This window comes from Lolium rigidum, chromosome 5 (genome assembly GCF_022539505.1).
Source record: "Lolium rigidum isolate FL_2022 chromosome 5, APGP_CSIRO_Lrig_0.1, whole genome shotgun sequence".
Classification (NCBI taxonomy): domain Eukaryota; kingdom Viridiplantae; phylum Streptophyta; class Magnoliopsida; order Poales; family Poaceae; genus Lolium; species Lolium rigidum.
In genome coordinates this window covers 205,248,150-205,273,018 of record NC_061512.1, presented here as the reverse complement: position 1 = coordinate 205,273,018, position 24,869 = coordinate 205,248,150, and the positions used below count along the sequence as shown (strand labels likewise).

At 44.2% G+C, this 24,869-nt stretch overlaps 1 protein-coding gene across 1 annotated transcript; it reads left to right on the top strand.

Moving 5' to 3' along the window:
* The first annotated feature begins 1,898 nt into the window (after positions 1-1,898).
* Positions 1,899-19,851, top strand: LOC124656977 (3beta-hydroxysteroid-dehydrogenase/decarboxylase-like). Its single transcript, XM_047195622.1, has 8 exons — positions 1,899-2,145; positions 16,888-16,977; positions 17,075-17,208; positions 18,237-18,395; positions 18,713-18,835; positions 18,933-19,012; positions 19,488-19,695; positions 19,790-19,851. The coding sequence occupies exons 1-8, from the start codon at positions 1,899-1,901 to the stop codon at positions 19,835-19,837; spliced, it is 1,089 nt and encodes a 362-aa protein (XP_047051578.1). The 3' UTR covers positions 19,838-19,851.
* The last annotated feature ends 5,018 nt before the right edge of the window (positions 19,852-24,869 follow it).

Below are 24,869 nucleotides of genomic sequence, written 5' to 3'. Positions count from 1 at the left end.
CGCTTACGCGATGTTAAGTGTAATCCTCTGAGTTATGCATGCCCATGTTTCACTTTATTCTGCTAATCATTCAACTTGACAAAACAATAGTATTTTTCATGGACTCGAAATGTAAAGAACGTGAGATGTGGTCGGACCTGATTGAAATGCTCTCGAGGTAATTTCAATCATTATTGCCCTATATCAGCATCTTCCGTTCATTTCCTGATATCAAGTAATTAATAACTCCTTTACTCATTCTCTTTGCTAGGCAGGGTTTGGAAACAGTTCATCAAGGTTGTTAGGGGTGAACGGAAACATGAGATGGAATTTTGAGATCTGAATGTAAGTAGTACTATATCAAGGTCCGCGCATTTTCTTTGATTCTTGTTTTAATACCATTATCATGCTTGATTTTTTTATTGAACTCTTTTCTCGTAAAGTGTTTGAGGCAAGAAGACGAGATATTATGTGGATAATATGTTTAAAACAAGTTCATTCGTCAGACAACCTTTTATCAACAGGGCATAATTCTACAACAACTTCATGTACTAAACAATATTCACAATCTTATTTTATTACCATCAATTGTGTTGAGTTTCATTCATATATATATTGATCATCTTCTTTAAATTAGATCGAACGGATCCGGGAGGGTCTCCTATGAAAGGATCGTATATGAGCAATTCAAGAGGAATTGGTGAGGTTCATACTTAGGGAGGTCATATCTCCAAAGGGAGAATACCACCGGGAATTTGTATTTAGACAATAGGGATCGTAAGTGGACTTATATTGTATATGCATGAACACTGTATTCATGACGATGTTGTGTAATGGTTCCTTCATTGCTATATGTAGTATCGTCGAGTTGAATGGAAAACACTAAATAAAAATAAAAACACTAAATGAAAAAATTGAATGATCAACACAAAATGAAAAGGAAAACAAAGAAGAAAGGGGGCTCCTGGGCAACACACGTGGAGCTCTTTAGTCTCGGTTGGTGTTACCAACCGGGACTAAAGCCCCACTAGTCCGAGTGCTCGAGCCCAACCACGTGGAGACATTTTAGTTCTGGTTCGCAACACAGCCGAATCTAAGGGGGTGGGGGTGCTTTATTCTCGATTACGCAACCGGAACTAAAGGCAGTTACGAACCGGAACTGGTGTGGCTTTTTCTACTAGTGCGTCAATACATAACAGCTATAAGAAATTTATTCGCAGATTCCGCTGATGATGAATTTTTCCGTACCACATCGTGCAAAGGAAGCCCAGATGCAAGATCCCCCTTTTAACAGCTTTGCCAAACCAGGTTTATTTCCTTACATAGTTGTGTCTAACTACCTGTAAACCCAAGTCAGTATCAGAAAACGTTTGGCACTTTTCCATTTCCAGCACCTTGACGTTGCAAATTAATGTTAATTGCATGCCAAGGGATCCTGTATTGGTTAGTTTTTTGGAGCATGATTATGCAAAATATTGTAAAATAGCGGGGAAGTAGTTCATCTTGCAATTGATGGCATCTGGTAGGGCTTCAAGCTTTCTTTTTTTACAGCATTCAACTCCGACAAATGACATTTGCGCATAGCAGAAAAAATGAAATACTTCTTAGGAGCCATACATGTCTTCAGTGTGAAATGTTAAGAAAGGTGTGTTTTACTTGAGCATTTGTAGTCAATGATGGTAAAATTTAATACTTTAATTTTGCTAAAATATTTTTGTAAGAAAGGTGTTGTTTAGTTTGCCTATGCGTAGCAACAGTGCAAGTGTGCAACACACGGGTACAAGCGCAGTCATACTAGTGCTGGCATCGTCGCCCAAAATAAATAAATGATTGGCCAAGATTATATATATGATATGAAGCAATCGACTAGTTGACGGTAGCACTAATAGTACTGCATTCTCTACTAGCTAGCCGGAGAAATGGAACCATCCAGGGACAGCCTGGACGCACGGTGGTGCGCAGTGACCGGCGGGCGGGGATTCATGGGGAGGCACCTGGTTATGGCGCTGCTCCGCTCCGGAGGATGGCGCGTTCGTATCACCGACATCGGCGCCGACGCCGCACTGGAACCCGTCGAGAATGAAGGACTTCTCGGCGCCGCCCTTCGCGACGGCCGTGCCGTGTACGTCTGCGCCGACGTATGCAAACTAGGCCAACTTACAGAAGGTACTGTTATCTTGTCATTCCGTCGTTTTTCTTGCATAAAGATTTTCTAACCGATCTACACATCGAGGTAACTCATCGAACAATTAATCGGCATAACTTTTTAGTTGAGGGATTTTACGATACATCTTATTACACATTAAGTGTGTAGTATATGGCAATGGCATGATCTAACGGTTAAACTTCATTGGGCCTGGGGTAGCGTTGTAATTTATTTTATTTCTCTAACATCTGGTAATTTAATTTTCTATTAGGGTGGAATTGTCACTCACCAGTCTAAGTAATTTGTGTTAATCTAAAATCAGTTCGTGCTCGTGTTTGAAGGTTCTTCGATTTAGGTAGTCTCGTCTACGCTGTGAGTTTCGACTTTCGACCTGCGCCACCGTCTCCTCCACTCGCTGCCCCCATTCATTGTGCGAAGTGTCATCTTTGATTCGCGTGAGGGATAGCAAGTTTGTGACTTAGGGCATCTTCAGCGGCGCGATGCAAACGGACGCTGAGCGACCGTTTTAGTCCGACGTGACCGGAAATACGCTGGGTCCTGCTCCAGCGGGGCGACGCAAAGTGACCGGCCCGTCCGCGGAGACGCAAACCTGACCCAAATATGCGTCAGGTTTGCGTCTCCGCGGACGCTGCGCGGACGCGCCGAGCGTCCTCCATTTCTTACCCGGTCCCGTAAGTCAGAGACAGCGAAATCGACCGCTTCGATTTGCTTCTTTTTCCCCTTCTTTGCTGCCCTAGCGCGACGCCACCACCTCAACCCCACCCGCCGCCGTCCGTCGCAGCGTCGCAGTACTCGCCGTCGGCTCCGTTGTCGCCGCGCGGGAGACGTACTCGCGGTTGGCTCTGGCGCGTACCTGCCGGCTGTTTTGGGGCCAAAGGTTGCCGGTTCCGCCGCCCTCCGCGCCGCCCACGACCTGTTCGGTCAATTGCGCTGGTAGGTTTCTTCCCCTTTTTTTGGCGCTATTTTTGCGCGGCCATTGATTTATGGATTTGACATTCATTATTTGGCATGGCCGGTTCCAACAATAACATCAATGTGTTGCACCGATCACCGGTTTTCAACCGGCTCATGCAAGGCAAAGCTCCCCGGGTAAGCTATGAGATCAATGGAAATGCATATGACAAGCCATATTATCTTGCTGATGGCACATCTACCCTAACTGGGCCACATTGGTGAAGACTGTCAGTAATCCAAACTCCGAGAAGACGAGGAGGTTTACCAAGATGCAAGAGGCTTGCATGAAAGATGTGGAGCGCGGATTTGTTGTGCTCCAAGCTCGGTGGGCAATTGTCCGTCACCCGGCAAGAAATGGTCGCTGAAGACCATGCATGAGGTGATGACATGCTGCGTGATCATGCACAACATGATTGTTGAGAACGAGCGTCCTGATGGCCGCAATTAGAACCACTGGGACTTCCAAAGTGAGCTAGTTGCGCCACTCCCTAGGGCTTTATCTTGCGAGGACTATCTACATATGAATGTAGAAGTCACTAACGAAAACGTTTGCAAACAGCTGCAGACGGATCTGATTGAGCATCAGTGGATATTGGCTGGCCATGAAGATCATGCCTAGAGGAATACTATCTTATTTTCATGTAGACTTTTTAAAATTTGAATGTAATAACTATGACTTCATTGAATCCTTATTTTGTTGTTTGGAAACTTCATAATTGATGCAAACGCGGAAATGAATCGGGCCGCTGGAGCCACCCCTAGATGGAAACGGACGCGAGGACAAAAATGATTTGTTCCGCATCCGCCGCGCGACTGCAAACAGTACGCCGGCGGATACCGAAATGCGTCACGGCGCTGGAGATGCGCTTACAAAAGAAAGCTACGTGAGAGGAAAAACGCTCATTCGCATTCTCACTTCCAACCCATTACACTGTACTGACGTGAGATCCAAGTAGAACACACATCACATCAGTGCTAGCTGGCTCTTGACGTGAGTTCCAGTCAAAGCGTGACCTAGAAGGATCAGTTGCGCGACGCAGGACAGCTAGCAGCGCGCTTTGCCCGGCCCGGACGCCGGGGCCGCCTCCTACTGTAGCACGCCGCCGGGCTGCGCCAAAGCGGATAGGCTGCGACACGTTGGGACGGCAGCGGGGTGGCCGTGTGCTCTAGCCCTACTATTACTTCAACAGGATGACATATTTCGAACGCTTAAAAGTGGTCGCGAACGTTCGTTTGCGTTGCTCCGTGAATATATTTTATCCGCACGTTTTTTTTGCGTCTGGGTGTGCTCCTAGCGGGATGATCTATTTTTTTGTTTTGCAAATATATTTCAAAAACATAGAAACTACTACATAGAAACTATACAAGTAGAAACCTAGACTACTTGCTGCCTGGCTCGGCCCCGTTGTTGCATCCCTCCCTCGTTTGCTTCTCCGCCACCTACCGTGCAGCCGCTAGAGCTCGGTGCGCCGCCGCGTCCTTTTGCAGGCACTGTCGCAGCATCGCGTTCGCGACATCGTCCTTAAGCGTCTCGAAGGACTCGACTAACGCTGTCTGCTCCGCCGCCTTCTCCTTCGGGGTAGGCGCATCGGGGTCATCGGAGGACCATGAGATGTCGGAGTCATCCTCCTCGCGGTTGCGGCGTTCCATCTCCGCATCGAACGCCGTGTGGCCCGCCCGCTCCTCCTCTGCTTCTTTCTCCGCGTCAGCCAGGAACTTGGCGTCCCTGACCGGGTCGAGGAGGTCGCATGTGCTATCGTCGTCGTCGAACTCCTCGTTGGAGCTCAAGGCCAGGAGAGGTGGAGTAGGAGGTGGAGGTGGAGTCGCGGCAGCCTGGCCGCAGCCGGCGGTGCTCATGGTGTCTACGGTGGAGGTTGCGCGGCAGCGGCGCTACGGTGGATTGTGCGGTGGCTAGGGTTAGTGTGGGAGGACATGAGATGCGCGCGCCCCTGTTTATATAGGCTAGAGGCAGGCGACTTCCGCACCACTCGTGGCATTGCCATTACTTCATGCGCGGAGGGAGGCGACGGCCGCACACCACGCGAGATGTCGCCATTAACGTCGCGTAGACTGCCGAAGCGACACCTCGGCGCCGCATACTGGCGCCGCTGTGCATCGAGTCTGGGTCACTGCCAGGCGGGTCCGACGAAACGTTTGCCACGAGCGGACACTTGCGTGTCCGCGCTGAAGGAGATATGCCCTAGAGGCAATAATAAAGTGGTTATTATTTATATCTTTGTGTTTATGATAAATGTTTATATATCATGCTATAATTGTATTAACCGAAACATTAGTACATGTGTGATATGTAGACAACAAAGAAGTCCCTAGTATGCCTCTTAAACTAGCTTGTTGATTAATGGATGATTAGTTTCATAATCATGAACATTGGATGTTATTAATAACAAGGTTATATCATTATATGAATGATGTAATGGACACACCCAATTAAGCGTAGCATAAGATCTCGTCATTAAGTTTTTTGCTATAAGCTTTCGATACATAGTTACCTAGTCCTTATGACCATGAGATCATGTAAATCACTTATACCGGAAAGGTACTTTGATTACATCAAACGCCACTGCGTAAATGGGTGGTTATAAAGGTGGGATTAAGTATCCGGAAAGTATGAGTTGAGGCATATGGATCAACGATGGGATTTGTCCATCCCGATGACGGATAGATATACTCTGGGCCCTCTCGGTGGAATGTCGTCTAATGTCTTGCAAGCATATGAATAAGTTCATAAGAGACCACATACCACGGTACCAGTAAAGAGTACTTGTCAGGAGACGAGGTTGAACAAGGTATAGAGTGATACCGAAGATCAAACCTCGGACAAGTAAAATATCGCGAGACAAAGGGAATTGGTAATGTATGTGAATGGTTCATTCGATCACTAAAGTCATCGTTGAATATATGGGAGCCATTATGGATCTCCAGATCCCGCTATTGGTTATTGGTCGGAGTGAGTACTCAACCATGTCCGCATAGTTCTCGAACCGTAGGGTGACACACTTAAAGTTGGATGTTGAAATGGTAGTACTTGAATTATGGAATGGAGTTCGAATATTTGTTCGGAGTCCCGGATGAGATCCCGGACATCACGAGGAGTTCCGGAATGGTCCGGAGAATAAGATTCATATATAGGATGTCATTTTATGTGAAATAAAATGTCGCGGAAGGTTCTATGGAAGGTTCTAGAAGGTTCTAGAAAAGTCCGGAAGAAACCACCAAGGAAGGTGGAGTCCACAAGGGACTCCACCTCCATGGCCGGCCAGCCCTAGATGGGGTGGAGTCCCAAGTGGACTCCACCATAGGGGGCCGGCCACCCCCACATGGGAGGTGGGAATCCCACCTTTGGGTGGGAGTCCTAGTTGGGCTAGGATTGCCCCTCCTATGGAAGGTTTTGGTTTCGGGTCTTATTCGAAGACTTGGACACCAACACTTGGATTCCACCTATATAATGAGGGGCATAGGGGAGGGGGCCGGCCACACAAAAGCCACCACCTTGGCCGCACCCCTTGGAGGCCGGCCACCCCCTCTCCCCAAACCCTAGCCGCCCCACTCCTCCTTCTTCCCCGCACGCTTAGCGAAGCTCCGCCGGGATTCTCCACCGCCACCGACACCACGCCGTCGTGCTTGTCGGATTCAAGAGGAGCTACTACTTCCGCTGCCCGCTGGAACGGGGAGGTGGACGTCGTCTTCATCAACAACCGAACGTGTGACCGAGTACGGAGGTGCTGCCCGTTCGTGGCACCGGAACCGATCGTGATCAAGATCTTCTACGCGCTTTTGCAAGCGGCAAGTGATCGTCTACCGCAGCAATAAGAGCCTACTCTTATAGGCTTTGGAATCTCTTCAAGGGTTAGTCTTGATCATCTCCTTGTTGCTACCGTCTTCTAGATTGCATCTTGGCTTGGATTGCGTGTTCGCGGTAGGAAAATTTTTGTTTTCTATGCAACGTTATCCTACAGTGGTATCAGAGCCGTGTCTATGCATAGATGGTTGCACGAGTAGAACACAATGGTTTTGTGGGCGTTGATGCTCTTGTTATCTTTAGTTTGAGTACTTTGCATCTTTGTGGCATAGTGGGATGAAGCGGCCCGGACTAACTTTACATGACCGCGTTCATGAGACTTGTTCCTCATTCGACATGCAACTTGTATTGCATAAGAGGCTTTGCGGGTGTCTGTCTCTCCTACTATAGTGAAGATTCAACTTACTCTTCTATTGACAACACTAGTATCACCGTTGTGGTTCATGTTCGTAGGTAGATTAGATCTTACTCGAAAACCCTAAACCACGTAAAATATGCAAACCAAATTAGAGACGTCTAACTTGTTTTTGCAGGGTTTGGTGATGTGATATGGCCATGATATGATGATGAATATGTATGAGATGATCATTATTGTATTGTGGCAACCGGCAGGAGCCTTATGGTTGTCTTTAAATTTCATGTTGAGTAGTATGTCAAAGTAGTTGTAATAGTTGCTACATGAGGTGAACAACCATGAAGACGGCGCCATGAACCTTGACGCTACGCCGACGATGATGGAGATCATGCCCGTTGATGATGGAGATCATATCCGTGCTTTGGAGATGAAGATCAAAGGCGCAAAGACAAAAGGGCCATATCATATCACATATGAATTGCATGTGATGTTAATCCTTTATGCATCTTATTTTGCTTAGAACGCGACGGTAGCATTATAAGATGATCCCTCACATTAATATCAAGATAATAAAGTGTTCTCCCCTCGTATGCACCGTTGTAACAGTTCGTCGTTTCAAAGCATCTCGTGATGATCGGATGTGATAGATTCAACGATTCATATACAACGGGTGTAAGCCATGTTGCACACGCAGAATACTTGGGTTTGCTTGACGAGCCTAGCATGTACGGACATGGCCTCGGGACAACGGAAACCGAAAGGTTGAACACGAGTCATATGGATGATATGATCAACATGTTGATGTTCACCATTGAAGCTACATCATCTCACGTGATGATCGGTTTTTGGTGTAGTGAATTTGGATCGTGTACCACTTAACAACTATGAGGGATGTTGTATTAAGTGGGAGTTCATTAGTAATTAGATTAAAACATGAACTAATTATCATAAACATAGTCTGGGTAGTATTTTGAATTAATTTTGTAATATTGGCATCCGTTTACTACTTTGCGCTAGTCTTATAATTGAGATATAAATACTGTTAAAATCTGACTAGAAACTTTACGGATTGGTACCGTATTGTTAATGAATCAAGAAATGATTAAGTCCTATTGCAAACTTTTAGTAAAACTCACTTTGTTGATTCGAGAGCTATGGTTTCAATTAGTACCTAAAGTTATCTTGTCTCCATGAAACTTGAAGTTCAAATCTGTTTGAAAAGTAAGGAGCTGAAAATTTAGTTTTCAGAAATGATCAAGGTACGAGATATATGTGATATCTAAGACCTTATTGCAAGATAATAGAATATAAATTTGGTGAGACTACATAAACTCATAAGTTTTATGGGAATGTACGAAGGTTGAAGACGCAAGGCGTCCCAATCCTCCAACTATTGGGGCACTAACGATATTCGCATATCCATGAAGTGATTGTCCTTAGTATGCACCGTTGCTAAGACTCGTCGTTTCGAAGCATCACGTGATGATCGGGTGTTATAGATTCTACGTGTGCTTCCAACGGATGCAAGCCAGATTTGCATATGCGAATACTAAGGTTTAAACTTTATGAGCCTAGCATGTACAGACATGGTCTCGGAAAGTTATCATGAATTGATGGATAAAATTATGAGTGAAATTGTTCATCGTATTACAAATTTACTAATAGTGAAATCTGAAACACTTGTCATATGATGATCAACTTCAAAGTAAGAACCTCAAGGTTATTGGTATTTGACCAACAAACCTAGAAGTTATTGATGTTGAAATGTTTTTCCGAATAATGAGGAAAGCTAAAAGAGAAACTGCAAAAGATATTTTGGCAAAAGAAAAGAAAAGACTAGAAAGTCTAGCTCAGGTGTATATAAATGATATACATGTTATGGTTGTATTCCTAGTTAAGTCACACAATGAAATTCTTGGGTATTAATACCATATTGGTTGGTATGAAGTGTCATACAAAACAACGCAATACAAGAATACAATGGCCTAAGTGATCGACAAGGAATATGATAGGAATGCACGTCCGGAACAAAATAAAGTGTTATTATGTTCGTCGTTGGTATTCTATCTAGCCCTTAGAATTTATAATAAAGAACTTAATAATTGTTATTTTGCTCTGGTCAAATGAAAACAATGAGTTGTTCAAATTATGACATTACTCCATGTATGATGGATAAGTTATTATAAATCTTAATGGTGAAACACACATACATAACACCGACGCTAAAAATGCCATAAGGCAAATGATTTGAATTCCACTTATTTGTGGAACCGCAATTTAGGTCATGTTAGAAAGGATCGCATGAAGGAACTCCATGCAAATGGATTTTTGGAGTCATTCGATTTGTTGAATCGTTTGGCACTTGCAAAATCTTTTCTAAAAGTAATGACTGAAATACCGTTCATAGGCCGAAGAGTTGAACGGGCAACTAACTTAGTGAAAACATACATAATGATATATGTGGTTCACTGGGCATAGTTGTGTGCGGAAGATTCTTCTACTTCATGAAAACTTTCAAACAATGAATTGAGTATATATGTGGATATATTCAATAAGGAAAAGTTTGAAACATTTGAATAGGATTCAAATAAATTTCAGCATGAAGTGGAAATCATCGTAATAGAAATCAAATATCTATGATTGGATCATGGTGGAAATATTTGAATTACAAGTTTTAGCGAACATCTAAGAGAGTTATGAAATTGTTCTACAACTTACGTTTCTTGGAGTATCATAGTGATGATGTAGTATCCAAGAGATATATCCAAACTTTGTTGGATCAATGATGAGATAAAATATTGATGCCATTATATTTTTGTGGATTATGCTTTAGTGACTACCGCTTTTACACTGAATAGAGCATCATCATGATCCGTTGAAATGACACCATACAAGTTATGGCATGGGTATAAACCCTAATAGTCAACCAAAATCGGATGAATGTCTTTGTTGGTTATTCCAGAGATTTAATTGGGTATTCTTCCCACGAGACAAAGACAAAAGTGTTTGTCAATGTTTCTTATTTCCGAGAAATTGTTTCGAGTGAAGTATTTGAGTGGGAGGACAATATAATTTGATAAGGTTTATGAACCTGAGCATAATGATCAAGAGTAGCGCAGCATCGGAATTGGTTTCGGAAGCGGCCACGACGATCATGGCTCTCATGACTACAAAGTGTTTTAGCCATAGAGATCGAAGTACATATTGAACCTTGTAGGTATGGTTTACTTTGTGATCAAATAAATGATTTGTGGACAAAGGATTGATTTTGAACAATGATAAACCAACTACAAAACAAAGAAGTTATGATGGGCCCTGACTCCATTAAAATGGCCATGCGCCATGAAATCCAAGATAGATGAATACTTTATGAAAGTAAATGGATCTATGAAATTGATAGACTTGGATGAAATATCCTTGAAGAAAGCTTGACTTATCGAAAAATTGTTTACGACAAAGTTCAAAGAGTTGAATACGATAAGATTAGATCTTCCGTAGCAATGCTTATAGTCTATGTGGATTATTCTAGTAATCACTACATATTTCTCTTATGAGATATGCTAGTAGGATGGCAAAATACACTACTTAACGAAGTATGTATACAAGATACAACCAAGAGTTTTGCTGGTCCGTGGAATACTAGATAGGTATACAAGCTTCAATTGGATGAAGTAAGTATCACGGAGTTGGAATCTTCACCGAGATGAAATAGTCAAAGAGTTTTTGATTTCATCAGAGACGATGAAGAAGCTTGCATTTGCAAGAAATTAAGTGGGAGCGCTAAGACACATTTATAATACTTTATGTAGGTGACATATAGTTGATTATAAATGATGTAATTATATACTTGATTAAAAAGGTTTCATTGAGAATTAACTTCAATGAAAGGATATGGATCGAAACAAATTTAGTGTCAAGATCTATGAAGATAGATTGAAACACATAAATAAGTTTAAGTCAAAGTACATATGATGGATATTGAAGAAGTTCAATATAGAAATATTAAGAAAATGTTCTTGTCATGTGAAGGTTTAACAAGACTTGAGTGTATCTGACACTCAATGAGTAAAAACACATGAGTAATTATAGATCACGAATAATATGTACACAATCAGATATCATGTGCTATAAAGTGTTATGAGCATATACCAGAATGATTCATATGATGATCATTGGACGACAGTAAGAATATCCTTGAGTACTTTAGAAGAACTAAGGATATATATATATTTTTTTGTATGAAGAAATGACAAACAAATCGCTGTAAGATGTTACACCGATATTGGTTTTGTCACATATAAAATATAATTTCAATCTCAAATTAGACTAAGTGTTGTTTAAAAGGTAGCACAATGAGCTAGAAGTTGTCTATGCTAGATTTAGAAGAGTTCTAAATATTATGACGGATTCTACAAAATAAGGCAGAGTATGTCATTATTTTGACAATGACAAAGGATGTTAAGTCAAGAGGTTCTTTGAGAACTTGGTGTAGTTCCGACAGAGTCAGAACTTTGTAGCTATATTGTGTGTGACAATATTAGTGACATATTTCAGACATCGGAATTAAGGTTCCACCAGAAGATCAAACATATTTAATGCCAACTCATTTGGAAATGAGTGATGCGTTGAGACGCAAATGAATTACAAAATACATACGTTTACGAGCGTGTCGGATCCGATGACTAAAAACCTCTCCCGTGAGCAATACATGATAAAGCACCAGAAGGCCAAGGTGTTATATCTTTACAAATGTAAACTAGATTATTGACTCTAGTGCAAGTGGGAGACTCGAAGGAGATATGCCCTAGAGGCAATAATAAAGTGGTTATTATTTATATCTTTGTGTTTATGATAAATGTTTATATATCATGCTATAATTGTATTAACCGAAACATTAGTACATGTGTGATATGTAGACAACAAAGAAGTCCCTAGTATGCCTCTTAAACTAGCTTGTTGATTAATGGATGATTAGTTTCATAATCATGAACATTGGATGTTATTAATAACAAGGTTATATCATTATATGAATGATGTAATGGACACACCCAATTAAGCGTAGCATAAGATCTCGTCATTAAGTTTTTTGCTATAAGCTTTCGATACATAGTTACCTAGTCCTTATGACCATGAGATCATGTAAATCACTTATACCGGAAAGGTACTTTGATTACATCAAACGCCACCGCGTAAATGGGTGGTTATAAAGGTGGGATTAAGTATCCGGAAAGTATGAGTTGAGGCATATGGATCAACGAGTGGGATTTGTCCATCCCGATGACGGATAGATATACTCTAGGCCCTCTCGGTGGAATGTCGTCTAATGTCTTGCAAGCATATGAATAAGTTCATAAGAGACCACATACCACGGTACGAGTAAAGAGTACTTGTCGAGAGACGAGGTTGAACAAGGTATAGAGTGATACCGAAGATCAAACCTCGGACAAGTAAAATATCGCGAGACAAAGGGAATTGGTAATGTATGTGAATGGTTCATTCGATCACTAAAGTCATCGTTGAATATATGGGAGCCATTATGGATCTCCGGATCCCGCTATTGGTTATTGGTCGGAGTGAGTACTCAACCATGTCCGCATAGTTCTCGAACCGTAGGGTGACACACTTAAAGTTGGATGTTGAAATGGTAGTACTTGAATTATGGAATGGAGTTCGAATATTTGTTCGGAGTCCCGGATGAGATCCCGGACATCACGAGGAGTTCCGGAATGGTCCGGAGAATAAGATTCATATATAGGATGTCATTTTATGTGAAATAAAATGTCGCGGAAGGTTCTATGGAAGGTTCTAGAAGGTTCTAGAAAAGTCCGGAAGAAACCACCAAGGAAGGTGGAGTCCACAAGGGACTCCACCTCCATGGCCGGCCAGCCCTAGATGGGGTGGAGTCCCAAGTGGACTCCACCATAGGGGGCCGGCCACCCCCCACATGGGAGGTGGGAATCCCACCTTTGGGTGGGAGTCCTAGTTGGGCTAGGATTGCCCCCTCCTATGGAAGGTTTTGGTTTCGGGTCTTATTCGAAGACTTGGACACCAACACTTGGATTCCACCTATATAATGAGGGGCATAGGGGAGGGGGCCGGCCACACAAAAGCCACCACCTTGGCCGCACCCCTTGGAGGCCGGCCACCCCCTCTCCCCAAACCCTAGCCGCCCCACTCCTCCTTCTTCCCCGCACGCTTAGCGAAGCTCCGCCGGGATTCTCCACCGCCACCGACACCACGCCGTCGTGCTCGTCGGATTCAAGAGGAGCTACTACTTCCGCTGCCCGCTGGAACGGGGAGGTGGACGTCGTCTTCATCAACAACCGAACGTGTGACCGAGTACGGAGGTGCTGCCCGTTCGTGGCACCGGAACCGATCGTGATCAAGATCTTCTACGCGCTTTTGCAAGCGGCAAGTGATCGTCTACCGCAGCAATAAGAGCCTACTCTTATAGGCTTTGGAATCTCTTCAAGGGTTAGTCTTGATCATCTCCTTGTTGCTACCGTCTTCTAGATTGCATCTTGGCTTGGATTGCGTGTTCGCGGTAGGAAAATTTTTGTTTTCTATGCAACGTTATCCTACACGCGCAGCGTCCGTGAGCTGCGGACACAGCCGCGGACGGTCCGGTCACTTTGCGTCGCCCCGCTGGAGGTGGTACGAGACGCATTTTTCTGCCCGGTGGACGCAAACGGCCGCTCATCTGTTTGCGTCGCCGCGCCGGAGATGCCCTTACTAGTACGTGCGTTCTCTCCCCGACTATCTAGGAATGTATTTGATGTTAGAGCATCTCCAGTCGCGTCCCCCAACCGTCCCCCAAACCGCGCCGGATCGAGCGTTTGGGGGACGTGTTTTGTTCGTGCCGCGTTTGGGGGACGTCGCTCCCCAGCCGCGTCCCCCAAACGCCGCCCCCAAATGAATATTTGTGCAGGAAAATAAAGGTTTTCATTCAATTTCGATTATATATTACAAAGTTTGAATGAAAACGGCTAGATTTCATCTAAACCTAGGCTACTGTCCGCCCGGCGGCGCGTTCGACGGCCCCGCCCCGTCGTCGCCTCCCCTACGCCGCAGCTCCTCCTGCGCGCGCCTCCTCTCCTTGCGTTCGGCGGTGGCCAGACGGTGCCGCTCCCGCCGATAGTCCTCCTCCGCCCTCCCTGCGGGGCCGCCCGGAGGGAGAGCTCGACGGCACGACGAATCTGCGCCTCTTCGCGGGCACGGGCGTCGTCCCGGAGCTTCTTCTCCGACTCGAAGGACTCGACGAGGGCGCGTTGCTGATCGGCCGTCTCGTCCGGGTGCGGGGCGTCGTCGTCGGACCAGTCGAACTCGTCGTCGTCGTCGTCCTCCACCTCGGTCTCCTCCGCCTCGGCCTCCTCCTCCATTGGCGCCTCCTCCTCCACATCCGTTGGCGCCTCCATCATCGCCGCCGCAAACGCGTCGGCCGCCGCCAACTGCTCCGCCCGCCTCCCCCATAGCGCCGCAAGCGCCGACTCCCGCCGTCGACGCTCCTCCGCCGTCGCCGCCTGGCTGGAGCTCGATCGACTCACGCCGCCGGCGCTCGATCGAGTCACGCCGTTCACGGAACGGCGCCCGCCGCTCATCGCGCCGGCGCCGGCGCTCGTCGGCCCATCGCTGCTCCATCTCCTCCCGGTACCGGCGCCGTCGCGCCTCTTGTCCCGTCGAGGCGTCGAACGCCGCAACGGTGTCGCACTGCTCGCTCCTGCCACGCTGCTGCCGCCGCGGCCTCCTCGCGCTGCGGAGGCGGGGGCGGAGAACGCCGCTAGATCCGCCGCCTGCTGCGCCTCACGCCGGCTGGCGGGCCTCCTCCTCGAGTGCCGCACGCCGCTGCCGGCTCGTCAATGGAGGAGACGGCGGTGGAGGGAAGTGGCCATCGCCGGGCGGTTCGCCATTGCCACCGGTGACGGAGGAGACGGGCTGTGGAGCGACGAGGGCTGTGTTTGATGCCGGCGGGGTGTGGTGGCTACCATTGATGAGCCGGGAGACCTTTTATAGACGCCGGCGTCGGGAAGAAAGCGCGGGAACGGACGAGAAGAGGCGGGAAGATCGCGCGGGAACGGGCGGTGGCGTGCGAACGCCGGCGACGCGTGGAGGCTGCGCAGCACCGACGAGACGTCTCGCCTGCCCCTCCGTCGCCATTAAGGCAAAGATGCCGCTGCGCGCGCGAATAACTTCCGTCGCGAGGTAGGCGACGGTTAGGTTAAAATTAACCGTGCCGGCCGACGCGTCGGCCCCGCGCCTCCTCGCCTCGCTTTTCGTTGTGTCCGGCGTGCCCGGTGCGTCCCCTGTGGGACGGGGACGGGCTCGGGGCGCCGAACACCGTATAGGGGCGCGCCGGACAAAAAAGGGCTTTGGGGAACGCGGCTGGAACGCTTTTTTTGTCCGGCGCGCCCCAAATCCCTTTGGGGGACGGTTTGGGGACGCGACTGGAGATGCTCTTAGCTTGGTAGCTCTGAAAGCTGAACTTCGACAAATGCCCCCAGACTCTCAATCCGTCTAAGTCCAGCCATTTTGAAGCTGCGGGGATATCATTCACACCGGCAGGGAGGCCATTAATTGGGATTTGTGGCCAGTTCTGAAATCGCAGCGGCTTCCTGCTGAACTGAAGTTTAGGCCGGCCAGCAGTAGAACGAGACCTTGGCAACTTGCCCGCGCTGCCACGGCGACCATCAAGCAGCTACGGCGCTTGGTCCGATTTTCTCTCTCGCTGCCCTGGAATTACAACGCAGCACTACCATACTCTGCCTTGCAATACGTTTTTGGACAAGTTGGATGTTCTCAATAACAGAACCTGAACTGAATCATCCGTGTCTCTCTCTCTCTGTCTCTTCTCTCTCTAACAAAAACGAAGATTGGAAATTTTCAAAATTTCCAACATGAATAATTGGAGCTGAGCATCCATTTGAATGTAGGGAAAAAAAGAGGCCGATCTCAGACGAGCGGATGCTATCCATCATCGATTCAACTAGCATCAGTTGTGGACGCATCTAGTAATGCAGGCCGTTCCATCATCTGCCCAATCCTTGAGATGGCGCCGTCGGTAGTGGGGTCTCAAGGCAGGGGGCTGTGGAGGACGGCTGGGGCCCGGCAATGGCGTGGCGGCGGGGATGGCGACGGTAGACCGCGATGGGGGTAGGAGGAAACGGCGACGAGTTCCATGTTACAATTGTCCCCTTCAGCTTTGGAGAAAATGGGACACGGGATTAATACTAGTGAACTGCCTGAAATACCCCTGATGACTAAATACTACACGAATTTGGCTGTAGTATTGCTAATATGGGCCGTTGGATCACGAAAACAAACGGACCGAAATTATTTGATGTACTCTAAAAAGACTCTTTTAGTTTGTTTGCCTGCCAGTTAATACCAACCACGTAAAAGATCCGAGTTAGCAATTTGATGAGAGCATAGTATTGATAGGATCCTGGCATATACGTATCTCCTTGCCAAAAGAAACCCATCCACCTGACCTTCGTCCCCAATCCATTCGCATGCAGCTAGCTAGCTTACCAGGTCGTCTGCACATTCACAAGTTTATACATCATCACGGAACGTTCACACGGTATTTATTTTAAGATGATGTCTTGTGCACTGCAGCTTTCGAAGGGGTAGACACCGTTTTCCACACTGCTGCGCCGGATCCTGCCAACAACAACTTCCCTCTTCATTACAAGGTCAACGTCGAGGGTTAGTATCGTGAAATCATCTTATTTTCACCTTTTTTGACAGGTCTGCAAATTAATGTACTCACGGAACTTTTTTTTTGTTGCTTGAGCGCTTACAGGGACAAAGAATGTCGTCGAGGCTTGTAACACATGCAAGGTTAAAAAGCTAATATACACTAGCTCGAGTGGGGTTGTATTCGACGGAGTTCATGGCCTCTTCAGCGTAGATGAATCAACGCCATATCCAGATAAGGTTGCCTCGCATAATGACTCAATTATTCTCGCTTCCATGTGTTACTGCTTAAGGTTCTGCACTTCCAGGATGAAACCAAATGATATATACACTTATCCTTATCTTGGTATATAAATGTGCCTAAAAGCTGAAATGCCTCATATCCAGAAAAAGCAGAGCCACTTATTTTCAAACGGAGAGAGTAGTATAGTTGTTACGTTTGCATCTTGAGCTGTTTTTATATACAAGGTGAATTAGTATTTTATGCCCAATTTTAAAAATTAACTGGACCAAAAATATATGAGTTATATGTACATAGCTATTGTTTTTGAAATGTGAGTTCACTGGCATGCTTTTTCTGCGAAATTAAATCACATTTCGTTGGTAAATTTAATGGTTAAAGTTGGAGACAAAGATGGACTCAAAATACAAAGTAGCATTCTAAGTATGGGGATCAAGTATCTCCGGTTCGTACCACCTTCCAGGTGGACGTCCTCTACAATACTACTCCACCTCCGCGTGTCTAAGCAAGCGCCGCCAAGCATAGCTTCGCCTCCTCCTCGTTCTTCCTCGCCTCCTCTGCATCACCAGAAATAAGTCGGGAGCAGCTCACGGTCAACAACAGCGGGTGATGGCTCAAAAAATAAGAGAAAAACTAATCTACGATGGAAAAGAAAACTCAAATTTAACCCTACACCACGAATGCGTGGCCCCTGACAAAGATCATGGATATCAACCTCAGAAGCTTGTTTAGAAACTAGACTATGGTTTTGCATCTGATACCATATAGAATGAGAGAGATTAACGTAATACGGTGCATGTTTTTATTGAGCCTCTCGGGTTAGTTATATAGTACTAAAAGATTTGAAGGCTAAGAAACTCTCCTAAAGATAAGGTGGAAGATGGATTACAAATTCTACACAAATCCCGTGTAATCTACAATTACTAAATATACTCGAACACATTTACCTAACAAATCACCCTAATAAAAATAATTAAGAATAAATTAACTCATTCTACTGCTAACCACCTTGTTTTGGTATTGTTAGTTTGCAGATGCCTACACAGAAACGAAGGCAGAAGCTGAAAAGCTAGTAATGAACGCCAATGACACAGATGAGCTTCTCACTTGTTGTATACGTCCTGGAGGCATTTTTGGTCCCGGTGGTAGGCTGGTGCCAATATTAGTTTCTTGGAGAGGATTTATTGTAAGCACTTTTATATTGGGCGACATAACTATACAAGTGATAATATAATTAAAGTTAAATAACCTAGTGTACATATATATAATTTAGTATTTTCGTTTTGTAATACCACTGGAAACATTGTGCCCCGGTCCATGGAGGCATTTTTTCGGTTGGCTGGTGCCAACAAAAACGGGACCTAAGATACTAAGCTACCAACCAAAACGTTAGGAGCAGCGATGGTTTCAGTTCAGTCAATACATTTTTGTCGACTTAAATTAACTCAAAGAAAATCCTTCATGCATAGTTTAAATTATATTACACCGTGTTTATTGTTGCAGGTTATTATGGGTGATGGAAAGAATTGTGATGATTTTGTATATGTTGATAATGTGGTGCACGGTCATTTATGTGCTGAGAAAACACTTTCTACCAGAGAAGGTGCAAGGAGAAGTGGAGGCAAAGTACGTATTTAGTACGTATTTATCATATGATTCATGTTTTTTCTGTCTTGACATGCTCAGTTTTTTTGAGAGAATGACATGTTTAATTATTTGATAGGCCTACTTTATAACTAATATGGAGCCAATGAATTTGTGGGACTTTTTCTATATGGTTTTGGAAGACCTTGGATACAAAAGGTGATGTTTCTCTATTTCCTCCTATATCATAGTGCATCAAATTCGTAGTTAAAGTGATTATAAATTTCAAAGTTTCATTTTGTGTTGACACACATCCTCTGCCCCGACAACACATCTAAGTACAAGTACATGTGGAAACAGCGTTGTTCCGTGGCTTTTATATATATGTGCCACCTTTATCTGCACTCTATGTTATCAATAAATATTAGGACTTGCAATATAGCAAATGACTATCATGAAATAGTTTTTCCTAACAGAAAATTGACATATTAATCACATGGCTTTGTATTTGGAAGTAATTAGTACACTTAATATAAATAGTACATGCCTCTTTATTTACAATTTTTCGATTTTATCTATATATTAATTTGTTGTGATAAAGTAAGGCACAATCTGGTAATGACAATTATGTACTTCTTACAATTGGAGCAATATGGCAAGATATGAGATACTAACTTATGACGTATGTTTGCAGCCGATTTAAATTAAGAATACCTTTGTATCTCCTCATGCCTATAATATTTCTGGTTGAGTGGAGCTACAAGAAAATATTATCTCGCTTTGGAATGCATAACCCTAGCGCAGTAACATCCACAACCATTAAGTATGCCACGGTGAATAGAACATTCACCTGCAACAACGCTGCTGAACAACTTGGTTACAAACCAATAGTGTCACTCAAGGTTTGTACTACCCACCAGTTTTCTTCCGTATTTCTAACTTAGCATCTAATATTTATTTCATTACGCTGATGCTTTTCCCCATATAAATTTTTAGGAGGGAGTAAAGATGACTACTGAATTCTACAAGCAGTTCATGGCGTGAGATACACACATTTATCTAGAAAAAAATGATACAAAATTCCATCGACATCAATTACACTTATTGCCATGAAATAGATATGAACGAAACATCTAATACATGTACATGATAGACATAGTTACCTTGTCTACGATTGAATCTTGCATATTTGCAATTGTATTTGACCATAAACTTATAAAGCTTTGTAACCACTACAAGAATCCATGCAGCTTACAACATTTTCCAAACGTCACTTGCGAAACTAGAAACGTCACTAGCAGCCATGTATGCTGAATTTTGTGAAGAAAAAAATTATCGTACACCGATCGATCGAAAAATGCCATGTACGGTCGTGGCGTGTTGGATATTCATTGCACCCAACTGGATCACCCTAGCCTAGGCTCGCTCACCCGTGACATTTTTTTCATCACGAACGTCACGCATGGTGACACGTGTCGACGGCATCACGACAGTAGTTGGCGGTGCCTACTGACATCACATGCTCCGTTAATGATGTCATCGGACTCGTGACGTTTACAAAACGTCGCATGCAAGATGTTGTTACCAATGTTTGATGACGTCATCACGTGCAGGTAAAATGGTTTCATCGTCCCTAGTGGACCAATCGGAGGACACGTGACCAATCGCATGACACATGGACCCATCACATGGACACATGGACTAATCAGAGGACGCCACATGGTCCAATCAGAGGATGACACATGGACAAATAAAATTGTGGCACATCGACAAATGGGAGGGTGTCACATGGCTTCCATATATGACCTTCTGCCTGCGGCGATTATTTTTCATCACGGCTGCTGACCAACCACTGCGCTGCACTTGTCCACCATGGACGGCCTTTTTCCCCGACGTTTATTTTGTTTGTCACGGATGATGACTAAAGAATTGGCGACATGTGTTTTCTGTACATGGGTGGATCTTCAGAGTGGCCAGGGTGGTTCTTGGACCGCCCTGGGATTTTGGGATTTTAATATGACCCGTATATCCCGGTTGTAGGAGGATACTTAAGGACACATGTGTCTCTCTAATCTGCCTTTTGTTCAACTAGATATTCTGCCTTTCAATATCTCTATCCGTCTTGCAATCATACATACAAACATAAATCATTCTGTCTTTAGTCACCGGTTAATCGCCGAATTCTGCCAAAACCTCTTCTGTAAAAAGAATTCTCCTTTGCACACAGCTCAAATTTTGAGTTGACTATTGTCGAAAAGACCCATCAATGCGGAAATCTGTGGTGGATCCTTAGATGACATGATAGACACCATGATACGTCTCCGACGTATCGATAATTTCTTATGTTCCATGCCACATTATTGATGATATCTACATGTTTTATACACATTATATGTCATTATTATGCGTTTTTCGGAACTAACCTATTGACGACATGCCGAAGTGCCGGTTCCGTTTTACTGCTGTTTTTGGTTCCGGAAATCCTAGTAAGGAAATATTCTCGGAATTGGACGAAATCAACGCCCGGGGTCCTATTTTTCCACGAAGCTTCCAGAAGTCCGAAGGGGAAACGAAGTGGGGCCACGAGGTGGGGACACAGTAGGGCGGCGCGGCCCAAGCCCTGGCCGCGCAGGCCTAGTGTGTGGTCCCACCAGGACTCCACCGACCTTGCCCTTCCGCCTACTTAAAGTCTCCGTCGCGAAAACCCTACCACGTTCGACGAAACCAGAGAAATCCTTCCAGAGCCGCCGCCATCGCGAAGCCAAGATCTGGGGGACAGGAGTCTCTGTTCCGGCACGCCGCCGGGACGGGGAAGTGCCCCCGGAAGGCTCGTCTATCGACACCACCGCCATCTTCATCAATGCTGCTGTCTCCCATGAGGAGGGAGTAGTTCTCCATCGAGGCTCGGGGCTGTACCGGTAGCTATGTGGTTAATCTCTCTCCTATGTACTTCAATACAATAATCTCATGAGCTGCCTTACATGATTGAGATTCATATGATGATGCTTGTAATCTAGATGTCATTATGCTAGTCAAGTGGGTTTTACTTATGTGATCTCCGGAGACTCCTTGTCCCACGTGTGTAAAGGTGACGAGTGTGTGCACCGTGTGGGTCTCTTAGGCTATATTTCACGAATACTTATTCACTGTTATGAATGGCATAGTGAAGTGCTTATTTATATCCCTTTATGATTGCAATGTGTTTTGTATCACAATTTATATGTGTGCTACTCTAGTGATGTTATTAAAGTAGTTTATTCCTCCTGCACGGTGTAATGGTGATAGTGTGTGCATCGTGTAGTACTTGGCGTAGGCTATGATTGTGATCTCTTGTAGATTATGAAGTTAACTATTGCTATGATGGTATTGATGTGATCTATGCCTCCTTTCGTAGCGTGAAGGTGACGAGTGTGCATGCTATGTTAGTACTTGGTTTGGTTATGTTGATCTGTCATGCACTCTAAGGTTATTTAAACATGAACATCGAATATTGTGGAGCTTGTTAACTCCGGCATTGAGGGTTCGTGTAATCCTACACGGTTAGTGGTGTTCATCATCCAACAAGAGAGTGTAGAGTCTAGCATCTATCTATTTATTCTGTTATGTGATCAATGTTGAGAGTGTCCACTAGTGAAAGTATGATCCCTAGGCCTTGTTCCTAAATACTCGCTACCGCTGCTTGTTTACTTGTTTTACTGCATCCGTACTTCCTGCAATATTACCACCATCAACCACACGCCGGCAAGCACTTTTCTGGCGCCGTTACTACTGCTCATATATATTCATACCACCTGTATTTCACTATCTCTTCGCCGAACTAGTGCACCTATTAGGTGTGTTGGGGACACAAGAGACTTCTTGCTTTGTGGTTGCAGGATTGCTTGAGAGGGATATCTTTGTCCTCTTCCTCCCTGAGTTCGATAAACCTTGGGTGATCCACTTAAGGGAAACTTGCTGCTGTTCTACAAACCTCTGCTCTTGGAGGCCCAACACTGTCTACAAGAATAGAAGCACCCGTAGACATCAAGCACTTTTACGGCGCCGTTGCCGGGGAGGAAAGGTAAAAGGCACTCATACTCCGGTCCCAGGTAAAGTACTTTTCTGGCGCCATTGTGTGTGTGTTCGAAGCTATTTCCTTTAGATCCTGTAATTGCATCTTTTTGTTTCTTGTTTACACTAGTTAGGTATAATGGACAACAATGAGCTTCTTATTCTATTTCCTGATTTAAGACATGGATGGTTTGATGCGAAAATTAAAAAACCTATGGAACATATTAGTATGAACGCATTGAACACCATGGTTGCTAATGATATGGAAAATTCTAAGCTTGGGGAAGCTGGCTTTGATGAGCATGATATTTTTAGTCCCCCAAGCATTGAGGAGAAAATTTACTTTGATGATACTTTGCCTCCTATTTATGATGATTATAATAATATTGGTCTTTTAGTAATGCCTGTTATGGAGGATAAATTTGATTATGATTACAATATGCCTCCTATATTTGATGATGAGAATAATAATGATAGCTACTTTGTTGAATTTGCTCCCACTACAACTAATAAAATTGATTATGCTTATGTGGAGAGTAATAATTTTATGCATGAGACTCATGATAAGAATGTTTCATTTGATAGTTATATTGTTGAGTTTGCTCATGATGCTACTGGATATTATTATGAGAGAGGAAAATATGGTTGTAGAAATTTTCATGTTACTAAAACACCTCTCATGATGCTACTGCACTTGTTTTATCTTTCTATGCTTGTTGCATCATGCTTCATGAATTTGTTTATTTACAAGATTCCTATGCATAGGAAGCATGTTAGGCTTAAATTTGTTTTGAATTTGCCTTTTGATGCTCTCTTTTGCTTCAACTACTATTTCTTGCGAGTGCATCATTAAAACTGCTGAGCCCATCTTAATGGCTATAAAGAAAGCACTTCTTGGGAGATAACTCATGTGTTTATTTTGCTACAGTACTTTTATTTTGTATTTGAGTCTTGGAAGTTGTTACTACTGTAGCAACCTCTCCTTATCTTATTTTTATCGCATTGTTGTGCCAAGTAAAGTCTTTGATAGTAAGGTTCATACTAGATTTGGATTACTGCGCAGAAACATATTTTTTCCTGTCACGAATTTCGACCTGCCTCCCTGTAGGTAGCTCAGAAAATTATGCCAATTTACGTGCGTGATCCTCAGATATGTACGCAACTTTCATTCAATTTGGGTATTTTCATTTGAGCAAGTATGGTGCCTCAATAAAATCCATCTTTACGGACTGTTTTGTTTTGATAGATTCTGCCTTTTATTTCGCATTGCCTCTTTTGCTATGATGGATGAATTTCTTTGTTCTATTAATATCCAGTAGCTTTGTGCAATGTCCAGAAGTGTTAAGAATGATTGTGTCACCTCTGAACATGTGAGTTTTTATTATGCACTAACCCTCTAATGAGTTGTTTCGAGTTTGGTGTGGAGGAAGTTTTCAAGGATCAAGAGAGGGAGATGATACAATATGATCAAGGAGAGTGAAAGCTCTAAGCTTGGGGATGCCCTGGTGGGTCACCCCTGCATATTCTAAGAAGACTCAAGCGTCTAAGCTTGGGGATGCCCAAGGCATCCCCTTCTTCATCGACAACATTATCAGGTTCCTCCCCTGGAACTATATTTTTATTCCATCACATCTTATGTGCTTTGCTTGGAGCGTCGGTTTGTTTTTGTTTTGTTTTTGTTTTGTTTGAATAAAATGGATCCTAGCATTCATTGTGTGGGAGAGAGACACGCTCCGCTGTTGCATATGGACAAATATGTCCTTAGGCTTTACTCATAGTATTCATGGCGAAGGTTGAATCTTCTTCGTTAAATTGTTATATGGTTGGAATCGGGAAATGCTACATGTAGTAATTCTAAAATGTCTTGAATAATCTGATACTTGGCAATTGTTGTGCTCATATTTAAGCTCTTGCATCATATACCTTGCACCCATTAATGAAGAAATACCTAGAGCTTGCTAAATTTGGTTTGCATATTTGGTCTAAAGTCTAGATAATTTCTAGTATTGAGTTTGAACAACAAGGA